Raw genomic sequence first — 17,541 nt, forward strand, 5'->3', positions numbered from 1 at the left:
CTACATGACCACGCAATGAAAATGGCTAATTGGAACAACAACATGCCTGACATTTACCGTGGCAAACGCCACCAAGCAAGCATTAAATATTCATGTAATGGTAGAAATCATATGATATATGTGAAAATACAAACTGTAAGCAGAATATAAATCACAAGAAACAATAATGTTGCAATAACACATGGATTCAATGGATTAAAGCTGACAGCTCAAACAGGTGACTGTTCTCTTGAAGTGACAGCAGTAATGTGATGATCAGTGACGTCAACCCTTCCATGATCACATGGGAGCTGTGTGATAGGGTCAGCTAGTTGAAACAACTTCTTCAAGCAAGATCTTCACACAACTCTTTCTCTCTGTCAAGAACAAGCAGTGGATTTAGGAGTAATTCAGGATTAGTTAACAAATAAATGTCAATTTAATATTTTTGTTTGTGCAATGATAATACCATCCATGTCATTATATGCAGTTCATCTTGTAGTGTCTCAACCCTAACGCCTTTACTTCACCACTCACCACTGGTATATTTAATTGTATCCTTGCCATGTGCTCGTACGGCAGTTTGTTTACACTACCACTTCCGGTGGTCTCGCTCTCAGTGTATCTCTTAAATTGTTATAATGTTTTTTATCAGTCTTGTCAGGCCAATTGACCTTGCTTTAGTATTTTTCTCCCATAGCCGTGTTATCGTAAACCAACATCCATGTAGATTAATTTCTTATATACTCCCATGATATCTTTCACTACCGGTCATGTGCAGTGTGAAGGAATGACGTCACATGTGTATTTATGTAAATTCCTTTCAGCCTCCATCTTGCCGTTTAACCATTGTTCTGTCAAGTCAATTTGGTAACACCACCATTCGACTTCTTATTCATCTGCAATCTTCATCCCTGTCAGCAGAGGGATTCTTTACAGCCTTATGCTTTGAAATGGCTGACAGGACTACCAGACGTCGCGGCAGATCTGCTAGTCTCAACACAAGTACGGCTAGGGTTAACGAGGCGACCCTTGACCCAAACCAAGATGGCGACCACCGCAGCATGCCCAGAACTAGGAATGACCCTTATCTCACTATAGCTGACCTTCGACTTCGTCTCGCCAGTCAAGGTGTCAGCGTGCCTCCATCGTGGAACAGACGGCTGCTGTTCCAGCTGTGTACTGAAAACAACCGAGGGAATTCCATGTCACATCCCATAACAGAGACGACAAACACCATGGCCTCCGTTTCCGAGTGTCAACAAGACTTGACAAGCAGCAATCACAACACTAACTTGCCGGGTACCTTTGCCAGTTCATCAGTCTATCCAACAACTCCCCAGCCTGATGTATCTAGCTTGGCAGATTCTGTCCCTGTGATCCCCTCAGTGGCGGGATTGCAAAAGGAAATTGCCGAACTTAGACAACTGATCACAACCACAGGGCTCAGCGCGATGCCTCTACTAGGCCACCCTACATCGAATACCCTGAGTGGTATTGAGACTTCTCTCCTGTCCCCCGCTAGCAACTCAACAGAGGTTCCATCAGACTCCTTACCTCATATCCACACAGTGTCCCCCACCTTAAGGAAAAAGATCCAGGAAGGTAAATATGTTAATTTGGCTTTGTTGACATTACCTAACCAGGACAGTTTGGATACTAGAGTAACTGAATTCAAGGGGAATGTATACTCGCTCAAAGATGACCCCAGGCCGAATAGGACACTGACACTCGGAGAGTTTATCCAGGCATTCAGTATTTACAAAGACATTTATTGTGAGAACAATGATGCCAAAAGGAAACAGCTCGATGGCCACAAGCAGACTGTGATCGAACTTGCTACTCTGTACGGCGGGACATGCTACTACGACTACCACAAACTTTTCGCAGCTCGTGTGGCCGCTTTTGAGGCAAAAGGAGTTGTCATTCAATGGGACATGAGAGACTCAAAACTCTACAGCCTGTGCTCCTCAGGGCGCCGTACCAGGACGTGTTCAGTGTGTCAAAGTGTAACCCACGGCACCGACGTCTGCCCGAATATAGCTACAGCTCGCCGACCAATTGTCAGGCCTCAGGACAGACATGTCCCATATGACCGACGTAATGCGGGCAGCAATGCCACGCACATAGACTCAAGAGGTAGACCTCGTGTTCGACGTGATGGACAAGATATCTGTAACAACTTTAATGATAGCGGCTGCAGCCGCCAACAGTGTCCTTTCATACATACCTGCCTTATTTGCCATTCAAGAAAGCACGGCAAGACACAATGCCAGAAAGCGCAGAAGGATTGACTACACTATGCCTTAGACAGAGCAAGTACTAAGCAGACACTGACGTTAACACCTATTAACATTGAGAGATTAAGAGCGGACTTACAATTCCACCCAGACAAGTGTTTCTTCAATTATCTCATTTCTGGCCTGGAGACAGGATTCAATCCAATGTTAGACTCTGTGCCTAAATCGACAGTGGAATGCCGCAACAACCTTAGTGCCAGGAGAAATCCAGTGGATGTGTCCGCAGCTGTCAGGAAAGAATGTGCCAAGCAGTACGTTATCAGGCCTTTCCAGGAGTCTCCCTATGACACACACAGGGTTAGTCCACTTGGACTTGCCAAGGGAAATATTCTCGGAAGAAACGTTTGATATTGGACTTATCGGCCCCCCATGATGACGATACCATCCCTAGCATCAACCAACTAATCGACAAGACATCCTGTTCTCTTTCCTACGTAACACTTGATCATGCCATTTCTCTCATTATTCAGCTCGGAAGAGGGGCCCTCATGTGTAAGGCAGATATAACTGACGCCTTCAAGCAGATTCCATTAAGCCCCGATTACTGGCCATATTTCGGGTTCAAGTGGGAAGGACTGTACTATTTCTACACCCGGCTAGCCTTCGGTTGCCGATCTAGCCCCAAAATATTTGACACTCTGTCTCAGGCCATTTGCTGGATTTTGAGACACAATCATGACTTCCTTCATGTGCTACACCTGCTGGACGACTTCCTAGTCATTGACCCTCCAGGCCACGACGCTGAATAGACCATGAGCACTATACTGTCTCTCTTCAAGAGACTCAACATTCCACTAGCTCTCCATAAGACACAGGGACCCCTTACAGAGATCGAGTATTTAGGCATTATTCTTGACTCAAATCATATGACTGCTAGGTTACCTCAAGATAAACTGCAACCCATAGCAGAGCTTCTTGGAAGATACTCCACAAAGAGAAGTTGCACCAAGAGAGAACTTCTCTCCCTGCTCGGACACTTGAACTACGCTTGCAGAGTGATCGTGCCTGGCAGGACGTTTGTCTCCTACTTGATCGAACTTTCCACAACTGTTGATAAGTTGCATCACCATGTTAGTTTGTCAGGCGATTGTAGAAAAGACTTAGCTATGTGGAACAAGTTCTTGATAGAATGGAATGGTATTTCCCTCTTCCACGACCTCCACATCTCACCTACCCCAGACATTGAGCTTTTCACTGATGCGGCTGCTACAGTGGGACATGGGGTCTATTACCAAGGTGCCTGGTTCGCTGAAAAATGGTCGGAGGAAGTGCTATGTAGTATGTCCGGTGAATTGTCTACGGCCTTCATGGAACTCTACCCGATCGTCGTGGCGGCTATTCTCTGGGGTCATCTCTGGGAGAAAAAGCGTGTGCTCTTTCATTGTGATAATCAGGCTACCGTGTTCATCATCAAGAAGGGTAGATCTAAATGTAAAGGTATCATGTCCCTCATGCACCGACTCACTTGGACAGCAGCAGTCAACAACTTTGTGGTATTGGCCCATCACGTACCTGGCTCAGATAATAACATTGCTGATTCACTATCTCGTTTGCAGATTACCAAGTTCCAAGCCCTGGTGCCACATGCTCAACCACATCCACTCCAGTGCCCCCCCAGCTCGCAAGTAATGTGGCCCTGAATGCGCATCTCAACAGACTGTGGTCGGCGGTCATCAGCAAGGGTACTCAGACCGCCTATTCGACTGGCATGACCTGTTATATAAAGTTCTTGCTGACTTTCGGACTGTTTCAAACCATGTTCTATCACAGACTCCCTCCCGTGAACGAGGTATATTTACAGTACTTCATTGCCCATTGTTATGGCGTGCTGCAGTTGAAACATGTCACTGTTAAGACCTACCTAGCTGGGGTGAGGTTCTTTTACCTGCAACGTGGCATTACCACGATATTCGACCATCGTGGATCCGGGGCGTTGAACAGACTGCAGTCCATCATGAGAGGTTACAAGAAGTTGCAAGCTCCGACTCCAAGAAAACGACTTCCCATCACCTACACAGTGTTGGCGCGAATCGTGTGTACACTGCGTGCAGGAGTACTTGGACTGTTGAATGACCTTGTAATGGAATGCATGTGCTTAACTGCCTTCTTCGGGTTTCTCAGATGTGGAGAAATCACGTGTACTGCCAGGTTTGATCCCAGTGCTAACATTTGTTTGAGTGACATCAAGTTTGACTTCGCTAAGAGAAAGTGCACTATCCTGCTGAAAGCTTCCAAGACGGATCCATTTCGAGTAGGCGTCCCCATAATATTGTTTTCTAATAGTCGCTTGTGCCCGTTCTCAAGTTTGAGGAAGCTCTTCCATACCAGAACTCTTCAGCGAGCTTCTAGTGAGGATGCACTATTTGTGGACGCTCAACACCAGCCCATCACACCGGCAGTGTTCCTGTCCTGGCTCAGCAGAGTGCTGACTAGGGCCTGTTTTAACTCAAATGATTATAGTGGGCACTCGTTCCGTATCGGTGCTGCCACCACCGCAGCTAGCTTAACGCACAGCGGTCGTTATGTGGACCCTAATCTACCAGACAGATTCCGTCCCATATTCGTATTAGTTCGCAGTAATCAGGTTTCGTGATCGTGTATCTTACTCATCTTTGGGGGCACTCGGTCGTACACAACCTCGTTTGGGCGTCTCAAGCCATTGCATGCCTCAGGCAGCAGCATTACATGGCTTGGGGCCCCCAAATATTCCTTACCTTCCTGGTCCGGCGCAGCCACCAGTTCACATTCCATACCCGCAGGGTACCCCTATCTTTCAATCTAATAATAATAATAATCTGATCCTTTTCATCAACACCTCTCTACCCGCAGGGTAGCCCTATCCTAGCAGGCCAGCACGGCCTTAGAACTAACCCCCGTCCTCAGGACATTCCGTGTGCGACCGAGCAGCCCCCTTGTATATAGCATATATATCCCAATGTGTATTAAATATATTGTTTCCTTTACCCTTTGTCATGTTTTCATTGCACAAATAGGCAATTGTTGATCTTGGGTATCTATGATTGATCAAATCACCAATGATCATTCTGAAATGTCACCAGTAACACTAAATTCAACTTCCGCCATATTCCATAGTGTTTACAAAATCAGCTTTTGTGTAAGAGACGCTTATCATTTGAAATATATTTCACACACAGCTGCGATACATACATCCTTGAAATATGCATACAGTTTTGTATCAAAAAACAAATTTTCTTGGTCACAATATACAAATGGCTTGATGAAATCAAGCGAAATAAATCAGGTGAAAAAACAGACTCTGTAATTTGAAAAACTGTTTATGTTTGAAATGTAAACAAAGCAAAATTCACATTATACACAATGTGGTATTTTCTCCTATTTTGAGAGATCCATTTGTCTATTTGTTGCACATGTTGGCCCCCATTTTTGAGAATATGCATGGAAAGAGTATTGGAAGAATTAGGGAATTAAAAATACATACATGACAATGATTTGGTAAATTCAACAGAAATTGTCAAAGATTCCATCCTGCGTGATGCCATGACCCACAACGACAACAGTATTTATCTGCATTTCTGACTACCGGTAATTCTCAATGGCAAACATATAAACAAAAAGATAAATATAGATTTTCAGATTGTTTCCAAAATCCTCTGACATGACACATTTATGTATATATATGATCCATGAATCAACCAAAGTCCTCCTCTGAAAATCCCACTTGTCCTTAAGTTCTGGTGCAGAGTGAATCTGTCCCTCAACGCAATGGTGAGTATGTATCAATCCAGTAATTGTCTTTCTTGGCCTTCCTCTATCCATCCTAATCTTAACCCCAATCGTTAACCGATTTCGGTCCATCAGTGTCAATGAGTCATGTGGTTGTGATGTTTGATGTCACATACAAGTAAACAGGATGTGTCAGTGTGGACAGAATGTTTTACATGTGCTGTGTGCAACGTTTGAACGAGTTAACTGCCTAAGTACAGTAACTTTGTCACCTGCAAACAAAGCTGATCATTTTATTCTTACGGCTGAAATTACAGGGCTTCCCTTAAATATTGTTCCTCATACAAATGTCAAGACAGACGGACTCTGTACATTCTTTCAGGTAAGATAATGTTTTGATAGAAACAAGTGTAAAGATACTCACCTTATAAGATGATATTTCTGGACAGTTTTTTTTTAACTCAACCATCTGAAATGGAGAATAAACATAAGGGCCAAACTTACACTTGGATTTCAAAATGTTTCAAAAGAAATAAAAATGTGATTGTTTTCACTGTTTTATACTGCATTTATCAAACAATTCAAGAAATTAAGTACTTGATCATCCCAAATTTGTTTATATCTTCAAAAGTTTCCACTTCAAAGTTTGTGCAGAATGTCCTTGAGTTGCTACACATCATATCAACATTTCAGATTCCAAGACATTGTTGTTCACAGAAGATTCTTACAATTTTTGTTAACCAACTTTGATTTTGTCATCTTAATCAAATAGTGCTATGGCATTGTAGCTCACCTGGATATGTGTTCAATAGTTGTCAATAAAGACACTTAGCGAAATTTGCAGTCAGAATTGATATGCATTTTGCAAAAATACAGAAGACAAAACAACTATGACTAAACTAATGATTCTAGTAAAATCCTAAATATTTTATATATGTGTATACTTATCCTGCATTACTCCTTAATGCATATTACTGCCTGTTCTTGACAGAGAAAAGAGCTGTGTGAAGGTCTTTGCTTGAAGAAGTTGCTCTAACTAGCTGAGAGGCCAATCCATCACGCAGCTCCCACGTGTCCAAGGAATTGACGTCACGGATCCTCACATTACTCTGGACTCCAAAACATCGGAAGGCATCGTGGGGAGGTAGCTCTGCAATGGTTGGGTCCCTTTAGACGCAGTAATGCAGGATAAGTATACAAATATAAAAAATTTCTAAGATTTTACTAGATTTTTTACTTATCCTGCATTACTCGTTAATGCGTCTTTATCGGACCGAATCGGTGGAGGGCATACCTTCAGATGTGGGCTTTCATCTTTTATTTCCAGACTCTGTTCCCTAGCCAGGCTTGGCGATGTGGTCGGCATCGGGTGACCACTCCATGTACTGGAACCTTCCATTCCCTCAGCCTGTCTTCGGCTGCATGGTCGGCCTGGATGACCATTACATGGAAGGGAAGAGTCAGGTATGCGTTGTGTCCTGGTACTACGCAGCCTGACAATAACTCTCGCTTAGGTCGAGACTGGAGCACCGTGCCGTATGCAAGTGGGGCATGAACCTTCTAGTCCAGGGCATACGCCAGGGGAGGTCGAAAGGCCGGCTCTGGACTTGGAGGCGGGGTCAGTGACGTGTAGTAGTAGTGACCTGCTGGGCCAGTACAAACGGACCAAAGCTGTGCGTGCCTTGCACATCCTCCAATGCGAGGTCTCGCAGGTAGTGACTGGAGAAGATTTTGTTGGATCACCAGAAACACCCCTCCGTAGAGAGCAGTTGCTGTGTAGCACCATGGTGGAGGCGACCGTCCGGATCTCGTGTGGGTTGTTGGAGCACCGAGGGTCCAATCCCGCGGCTCGTAGGCCTGAAGAATGATGGCTCGTAGCCAGAGGGCGATCGTGTTGCGGCAGATACTGGTACAAAGAGGCGTAGTTTACAGCGTTCCTTGGATCGTCTGATGTAGCAATGGAGTGCTGTAACTGGACATAGTAGGAGCTCTTGTTCGTCTTCCTCGCCCACAATCGATGATAGGGGGGATGAGGAACGATCTGTCAGGCTGTCCTGGGAGCTGATTCTTTGCAATCCTGTCCCTGCACAGGCCCAGTTGCACGGCTCTGTGTGCTCCAAGCTCAAAGCGGACCCGTGTCCAAGGCGTGTAGCTCACGGACTCGGGCTGCTGTGGCGAGCACCAGTAGGAAGACCGTCTTTTTCGTCAGATTATAGAATGATTGTTTCGAATGGCTCGAAAGGCCCGTCTCTCCTCGATGTGAAAATGACGCTCAAGTCCCAAGCTGGTAGACGAAATTTCGCATTTTGGTCTTCCAGCCTGAAAGAGCGGAACAAAGTATGGAGTTCCGGGATTTTCGTCATGCGCCGATCCTTTGGAACTGCCAGGACGGAGTTGAGCGCCACATGATAGGTCATGATGGTACTGCCCTTGAGCTTACTCTTGTAGCGCAGATGGAGCATGAACTCGGCCAGGAATTGAGGCGATGCAGAAGTGGGGTCCTGTTGTTTGCCCCTGCAAAAGCTCTCGAAGAATTGCCACTAGTCATCATAGAGGCTCCTGGTCGTTGGGCGACATAGCTTGAAGACATAGCTTGTCTGGACCTGGATGTGGCTGTCTGCTGTGAGGGTGGATTAGCAGATTTGGCCAATCTGGGAGTGGCAGTGGGTTGGCGTCGGACAGCTCTCTGAGGTCGACAAACCTTGCTGGCCACCAGGGCGCGACTTTGGGGAGGAGTACAGGCGGCGGAAAAGCAGACACTTTTAGTCCTTCCCTTCTGGCTGGTGGCGAATAGGTCTATGTTGGGGAAACCGTGGTCTCGACAAACAAGAGCAAAGGCGTCTGGTTGAAGCTTCCAAGCGACTTTGCCTGGTCAAGATAGTGCATCTGCTAGGATGTTTTGGCAGCCCGGAATGTGTTGGACCTGGAACTGAATCCCCAGATGATCCACTAAGTGAAATAATCGGAACGTCTGCTGCAGGAGCGAGGTCGAATGAGTCGTTCCCTGCTTCCATAGACACCATACGACAGTTATGATGTCCGTCGAGATGGAGAGCTGGGCGTGTCTGAGGGCCTGTTTCCAATGAGCGATGGCCAAGATGAGCGCCTCCAGTTCGAGGTTGTTGATGTGCCATAGGCGCTGATCGGTGGACCACAGGCCTGAGGAGACCTGTTCCTCTAAGTGTGCGCCCCATCCCTGCAGGGAAGCATCTACGTATAGGCGCAGAGAGGTTGTAAGCCCTGTCAAGGAGACACTGCCTAAGCCATTCGATTACATCATCCACCACCGGAGATGCTGCTTGAGATGATCCGGGAGGAGGATGGATACTGAGGGGTCCTGGCGCCTGATGTAGGGAGCCAGGAACATCTGAACTGGGCGCAGTTGGAGCCTCCCTTTGTAGGTCAAGTACTGTGCTGAGGTTAGAAGGCCCAGGAGAACTTGCCACTGGCGCAGAGTTTTCGGTAGGAGGAGTGCTGGAGTCAGGTGCACCTGCATGCGCTTCCACCGGTCTCTGGGTACAGAGAGGAGGTCGAGATGCATCTGGAAGATGCCCCCGATGAACTGAAGGCGATTTGAAGGTGTCAACTCTTGACTTCCTAAGATTGATCTTCCACCCCAGCTGGTACAGGAGCCGGAGGGTGAAGTCCCTATGGCAGAGTAGAGTGACCGTGTCCCAATGGTTCAGTAGGCAGTCATCTATGTACGCCTCAAACTGAATATCCCGGTGGTGAAGGTATGCGGCTATCGGCTTGGTAAGCCAAGTGAATAGCCACGGGGCCGAAGAAATTCCAAATGTGAGGATCGCCCATTGATAATGGATTCCCATGAAGATGAAGCGGAAGAGTTTCTGGTAGTCGGGATGTATAGGGACATGTAGGGACTCGATATCCAGGCTGATGAGCACATCCTGCGCCTGGATGCAGGATCGCAGTAGCCTGAGCGTGGTCATCCTGAAATAAGGTGGAAGTGCCAGGTAGCGTTTGTTGAAAGCGGCAAGGTTGTGGATCATCCTATGTTTGTAGGAGTCCTTCTTGGGGACCAGGAAGACAGGTGAATACAAGCCTGGTGTTATGGCTGGGGCCTGTACAACCTCTATGGCTTTCTTGTCTAGCAGCATCGTGATGTTCCGGCTCAGTAGCTGCTGTTGAGTAGGGGGGTATGTGTCCACTATGGGGGACAACATGAGTGGCGGTTCGTCTATAAGCGTCAGGTGGTACCCGTGTCGGATGATGTTGGTGACATATGGGTCCCCCAGGATCTCCCAATTCTGCCAGAAGTGACTCAGTCTCCCACCTACTGGGGTCTCAACAACTTTGACGGCTGGGGGTGGGAGGTCCAAGTTGTGCCTGTCTGGCAATTCACTTGAGGTCCCTGCGGTCGGCGTTACCTCCCTTGGGGTGGCCGCAGCAGGACTGGCATGCACCCGAGGACTTTCCTTTCCCACTTTTAAGGGGGAGCCCCGCCCCCGAATCTGGAGGGTGTTGCGTCGTGGCTCGTAGGAGCCAGACTGGCTGGCAGACAAGGCTGGCTGTGACACTCTGGCCAGGGCCTTGAGAGCTGTCTCATCACAGGCGAAGGCTGAGACCAGGGAGTGTGTCTTGGATATCTGTCCCTTAAAGAGGTCAGAGCCGGACCAAGGTTGACGCAAAAGGTCTCTTTTAAAACTCTGGGTCCCAATTCGACAAGGCAAGGTACCCAAGGCGTCTAGTGGTTGTGAGCTCTATCAGAGAGAGTGCATCTGTTCCACTTGTTGTTGGAGGTAGGATACAACTGTTGTTAGGTCAATACTATGGGGGTTATCCTGATAAGTCCTGCAATATGGCTCTGGATGACGACGCCATCAGTGAGAGAGGTTTGAGCGTGTGGCGAATCTCGGTTTCCACATAAGCGAGTTTGCTGTCGGAAACTGGGACTGAGGTGGAGCGGTTTGATCCTGTCATGCGGTGCATGTCCTCATCTAGGGTAGGAGCACGGTCTGCGACTTGAAGAGAGTGGACTGGGAAGTCATCTCGTCTGTAGTGTGGGGGCCTGAAGGACGGTGTCAGTGACGGTTTACTGAAGTCCTCGTCCAAGGCTGAGATCATGTCTCTGATCAGTTGGTCAGGACGGATTGAGGTCCGCATGTATGACTGTCTTGCTATCGACCCCTACGTCAGGCGAGGGAGCGATTGCCTCCAATCTGTCTGCCAGCCAGTTTGCAACTTGGGCTAAACCCAGGTGGGTGTTGTCATAACAAGGGATGAAGGCGCCCTCCAAGGAGTCAGACCGATAGCCACTGGAGCGTCTGCGAACCGGGGAGCGGCTCCTAGATCTATGACCCTGATAATAAGATCTGCTGTCACTCCGACGTGAAGCCGAGTCCACGGAATGACGAGAGGTAGAGGCGTCTGTGTGGTCGACTGACGAGGCGGAGGCAGAGGCACGGGCGTCTGTATAGGCGCTGTAAGATATATAGGCGTGGTCTGAAAGGGCGCTTGAAGAGGCGTCTGTGGAGGCGCTATATGAGGCGTTTGTAGAGGCGTCTGGAAAGACGCTGGCATCAACGGCTGTCTGGCCTGTAAGTACTGAATGTACTGAAGGAGAGAGGCGTCAATCATGGGCATCAGGCGGGGGCGCCTGTAGGAGACTGAGAGTCTGTCAGGAGGATAGTATAGGCGCCGTTTGGTAAGTGAGCGCCACGCTTGGCGCCGCCATAAATATAGGCGCTGTAGTGGTCGTCAGAGTGCTATGGGTAGAGACTGCGACCGTGGGGTCCCAAATCAAGGTAGTAGTTGAGGTAGTGAGGTAGTCATCCAAGATGGCCGATCTTGCGGGGGAATTCTCCGGGGGTCTGACATCCTGCGCCGGTGTTTCCTGGCCTGCTGTGTTCTGCCTATCTTAGAAACACGGAGATACTGACTGAAAGCTGTGGGTGAAAGCAGTAGACAATCTTCACATCGGTGACCCTGGAGGCATTGAGATGTACAATTAAGGCACAGGGGGTGGGGATCCCATGCCGACATATTACGCCGGCACTTTGAGCAGGAGGGCATGATATCTGCAATGAAGCAGCGTAAAAATCACAATGCGTCCCTGCCCGATTATGTATGCTATAATTTGTTTATGCAACTATGTGGGTTTATGAAAGAAATATTACCACAAACGTAAGACAACATACAACAAAAACAAACAATGCTTGTGAGGATACGCCAATCGTGGGGTACCAAGCAAAAAGAATATAGAACGCAAACCAGTACATTAACTGCTGGCCACGTAAAATATTCAAGATGGCTACTTGGAACAACAGGACACCTGGCATTATGTTTTCTTTTTGAGAAAACGCCAGTAAATGCTTATAACATTATGCACATGTTTATCAAACATAGAATGTACAAAATACAAACCGTAGGCATAACACAAAGACAAAAAACATTAACTCAAAGAGCAAACACGTGAGGGTTTGAATAAGTTTTATGCTACAGCAAAAACAGGTCTTCACTCAACAAGTGACAAGAGTAATGTGAGGATCCGTGACGTCACTTCCATTGGTCACGTGGGAGCTGCGTGATAGGGTTGGCCTCTCAGATAGTTGGAGCAACTTCTTCAAGCAAAGACCTTCACACAGCTCTTTTCTCTGTCAAGAACAAGCAGTAATATGCATTAAGGAGTAATGCAGGATAAGTCAAAAACTGAACAAAATACAACATCATGAGGAGATGATATGCCAATTTTCAGGTACATCATTTATCAAAACAATAGTTATCATTGTTAATAATTCTAAGAATACTACCTCTATTACATCATTTCCAAATTCCTGTATTTTGGCTGCAATCACACAATAACTAAATCTTCTGATTTTAAACAGACGTCCTCTTCACTTGTCATCTACACACCACTAGTTGTCACAGCATAAGCATCAGTCAGCCTACAGCTATAGTTCTCAGATCTCTCGTGACTCCATCCATTAATAGTGTTACCCAAACTACATGAATCAGACAAATATGTGGTACCTTCACTATAATTTTATGTTTGCTGTTATTCATGTAAATGACGTCATAAGGTGTTTTTCCAGTTCTGACATCGCTTCTGATTTAGGGTCACCATTTTCTTTCTTGACATCATTTCCAGGTATAATTTCTTCTCTGATCTCATTTCCGGTCTGATATAATGTCACTTCCGGTTGTGACATCACTTCCAGTTAGCAAAGCTTGTGACTTCAGGTTGGATTCAGATATTGCACGTTTACACTCAGGAGCAAACTTATTTCGATATGATAGTTTGAGCTGCCACTATAGGACCTAGGGAATGGATTTCTTTTTAATCTGGTTGAACATCACAGAGATAGAAGAGACACTACTGGAGACTACATGTTAGACTGACACAGATGTCCATGAGGCAAGGCTCGCAGCTAATGCTCTTATATCATGAGCTGAACAGGAACCACGTATGGGAGTAGAATCTTGGGCTTGACAATAACTTGCAGCAGCCTTGAGTCAGCCAGCCACTGTGGCTTTGGGGATATCGTTGTCGGAATGAGTCTTGCATGTCTCCTATGTGGGTCTGTAGCCACTAAGCAATACTTAAGAGCCCTAATCGGGCAGATGAGATGATCCGGATGGGCTACAGTTTGGGGGAAGGTAAGTGTGGTATGTCTGTGACCTAACTGCCCAAGAAATGTTTTCTCGACTTCTGAAGCAAGGTAGTTTTAGCACGTGGTTCCTAGGGTTCTGCAAGGAGATCAAATAGTAGAATGGAAAGGATCCATTTGAGAATCCATCTGGGATTCATGTTGTAAAGTGTAGTGCTGATCTATGGTTCTCTTTAGTGCCTTGGTAAAACTTGTTATGTAACAAGAAGTCTGCTACCATGGGTATTGTTGCAGCTTCCTCAATCACACCTCATCATCATCTCCAGTGGACGAACTTGTCCCATTGGTAGTCATAGGGGAGGGAGACTGATGGTCTCCAAGACCTTGAAACAGCTGTAGAGGAAGACTCAGAAAAGCCTGGGGCGTGCATCTTTGCATGATAACTAAAAGGCGATTAGATGCAGGCTTGGGAGACTGTTGAAGAATATATCCGTCCTGGGCTGACAAAGCACATCTTGATATAGAGGTAGGTGGAGAGAGTCCTCCATAAGCAGTGGAAATAGTCTGGAAAACTGGTTGAAGCTATGAACATGGTTATACAATTTGTGTTCTCTTGGTTCCTATAATTTTGTCTAGGAGCAGCCAAGGTGGGAACGTGTACGCAAAGAGACATGTCCAATCCTTCGATAATGCGTCCATTTGGATAGCCATTGGGTCTGGTATTGACATAGACCAGAAATTGGTTGTCCAGGTTGGTGTGTCCCATAATGAGGTTATCCAGGCAAACACCTCCAGATGAAGTGAGGATGAATTGAACAGAGAAGCTGTCCCAGGAATATATTTTACTACCATCCAGCAGCTGATGGAATAAGTATGTGGTGAAGCTGAAAACTTTTACTTGTCATGACTTGTGGGAACGTCAGGCTCAGCAACAAAACCACCATCGTATACAAGACAATCTCCCATCAGTAGCCATCTATAGTGTTTTGAGCATATTGAGACAACAATCCTCCAGTAGACTAAAGATTACTCTGACACTAGATATAAATGTCTTGAACTGGCTTGATTCCTAATTTGGGTGTATTCTAACAAGATGAAAACAGAAGCTGAATCACAATGTTTTTGTTGGACATAAGACAATTTCTATCCAGATCGAACAAAATCAATATAACCCAATGTGATCAAATCTGATGAATGGCATTTAAAATGAAAATAAAGTGGACAGAAGTACTCAGTTTTGTACTGATTCCACCTGGAATTTCCTTTGACATAACCGATATTGTTGAGAAATCATCAGTTCTAAGAACAAGTGAATATCTTGTTAGACATAACAGCCAATCAGCAATCTTGTATCACTGCGTAACAGAAGACTTTAAATCTTGGTGTAGTATGCTTCCTCGGTAGAAGAGAAAGCTCCACGAAGCACTGTAAGGAGCTTCGTTTGGCGCTCACCGGTACATACCCAATTTGTTCACCATGAATCTTATGCCCATAGTAAAAACCTTTAGTTTCATATGAACCTTGCAGTGCAGTGAAATACAATTTTCTTTATGTATTTTCAATTTCTGACGAATGTCCTCAATCTGCATTACCACCGATAACGGTGTACGTATGAGGTAAATCTTTGGTAGGTGCATGAATAAATATCCATGTTGATGGGATTCACAGATAATCAATATCGATTATCTCCTTTGTAGTCTGGATCTTTGGTCTACTGGCCAGGATAAATTGAAAGGGTGCGTTGAAAATGTAGCCTGTACCCTTCTGTAAAGAATCCAGCAGTAGTATGTGATCTGCTACCAACTCTCAGCGCTAAACATAGACATCGTCACACTGGATCAGGCTTCTGCACTATATTGCAAGATGGTAGACAAAAGTCCAAGTCCACAGACAAAGCTAGGTCGACAGGGTCGGAAATGACGGGAGGGTAAGGTATGACGTCAGGTTCGGCAATCACCCTACTTCCAGGTCTGGATCTTCATTGGTTACTTCCTCTACGTTTGTAGTCCGATTATCTGGAAGTATCAGATGGACGTTGTGATTGGTCTTTCTGATCATTGGCCTGAAGGAAATCCTTTCCCTAGGCGTACAGTTAAGTTTGCAGAAATCCTTAAAACTCTGGGAGAGGACAGTCATGAGTCTGGTATAAGCACCATTTTAATGAAGGCAGGGGAAGACTTCTGTCAGAGAACCTGGGATCTCGGAGTCAGGGCATGGCAACCTGCGTAATCTAGCATCTGCAGTAATTCCATCTCTTCAGTCTTGGGTTGCAAAACTGGCATGAGGTGCTTCAATAGTTCTTGAGGTTCATAATCCTTTTTGTTTTGTTTGTTGTTTAACGCCGCACTCAGCAATATTCCAGCTATATGATGGCGGTCAGTAAATAATCGAGTCTGGGAGTGAGAGAGTGAGAATGGTTTTACGCCACTTTTAGCAATATTCCAGCAATAAAACTTTGGGGGACACCAGAAATGGGTTTCACGCATTGTACCGATGTGGTGAATCCAACCCGGATCTAGGGTGTGTCAAGTGAACGCTTTAACCACTAGGCTACGTACATCACCACCCTTAATCAAGTCTGGTCCAGACAATCCAGTGATTGACATGCATCAACCAAGACAGCAAGCCTGACCACCCAATCCCATTAGTCGCCTCTTACAACAAGCATGGGTTGCTGAAGACCTATAGATTCTAACCCTGATTTTCACAAGGCAGGTTCATAATTCCGTCATTGTAAATAATCCGAGCACAAACAATACTATTCCCCAATATCCGATTCTGAATCCATAGGGTGAAAGGTGATACAAAGTAAGGAGGTATGGTGATGAGTGGTGCCAGTTAGGTCAATAGGATCCCTGCAGTCCTTGTGTGATTGAACATCTAATGGAAACCAAGACTCTGGTATGAGATTTGCACGTTGAGGTTGTGCTATCGTGGTGCAGCTAACAGTACCTAGATAGGTAAGTTGACTGTCAATAAAACCACTTGGTTGGCCCACGGTAAGCTCTGTTTCCATACTGGTTATGGTGGCAGAAAGGGGGCATTTCGTGAACGTATTACCTGCAGGGTCTGTGCAGAATCCATATCAGGAACACCTAGTAATGAAGTAGAATTACATTTGGTATCCATAGTCATCAGGAGGTATTTGGGGATGTCTTTGTCTGACAGTGACAAGTATTCCTGAATGGTCAAAGTCCATGGAATCTGATCTCCTGCTATGGCTAACAGAATCTGCATGATGAGCTTGTTCTGTCATCAATGAGAACTGTATCAGATACGATGCGCTTCTGAGAAGCCCAAAAATCTGTTGGCTAGTAGCTTGTAGAGCCCATGCATGATCTGTGCGGCGACCGGGATGACTGAGTAATGGTTGTGTCTTGTTTGATGCTGCGAGTTTCCTCTAATCGAAGATGGCCTGCTTGATGTTTTGACAGAGTGGTTTCTCAGATAGAGGTGGCAGTTGTAGTATCAGTTCGCCAAAACACCCATTGATGACATCATTCACTGATCTGCTTGTATGCAGCTGCATCAAGGATGCCAGGGTCTTGATTTCATGGGAATGGAGCGCTTGAGGTGGGTCCAACCCTGCATGTTGATGCGCCTGCAGGATTGAAGAAGCCAAGATGCCATGGTATTCTTCGATACCTACGCGCTGCTTCTTGGAAGTCTTCATCTCCTCCAAATAATGCCTAAGCATAATACATCCGCTATGTCCTCCTTCCCAAAACGGATGATAACTGCAATATCATGAACATCCAATTATCGTCCCCCCAACTGCTGATTCTTAGCCACAACATCCCATATGAGGCTCATGCAAACCTTAGCATATGGAACCCTGTCAAACTGTATCTGTGTGACTTCCATAGCATGCATTTCACCAATCCGATCTTATGTAGCTAATGCTGTCAGATAAAAACCTTTTTTATGATACCAGATGTAGTAGTACCAGCCCCAGATCCCATACAAGAGGTCTGAAGTGTTTCTTGTGA

At 46.0% G+C, this 17,541-nt stretch overlaps 1 protein-coding gene across 3 annotated transcripts in view; it reads right to left on the minus strand.

The window, feature by feature from the left end:
- The window catches only part of LOC124117560, a 93,295-nt gene that overhangs the window by 18,730 nt on the left and 57,024 nt on the right, over positions 1-17,541 (minus strand). For all 3 annotated transcript variants that reach the window (XM_046479503.1, XM_046479502.1, XM_046479501.2), the window contains exon 4: positions 6,409-6,453. In XM_046479503.1, coding sequence (XP_046335459.1) covers positions 6,409-6,453 — 45 coding nt within the window. The remainder of the gene's footprint in view (positions 1-6,408; positions 6,454-17,541) is intronic.

This window comes from Haliotis rufescens, unplaced genomic scaffold, assembly GCF_023055435.1.
Source record: "Haliotis rufescens isolate VD_foot unplaced genomic scaffold, xgHalRufe1.0.p SCAF_28, whole genome shotgun sequence".
NCBI classification, from domain to species: domain Eukaryota; kingdom Metazoa; phylum Mollusca; class Gastropoda; order Lepetellida; family Haliotidae; genus Haliotis; species Haliotis rufescens.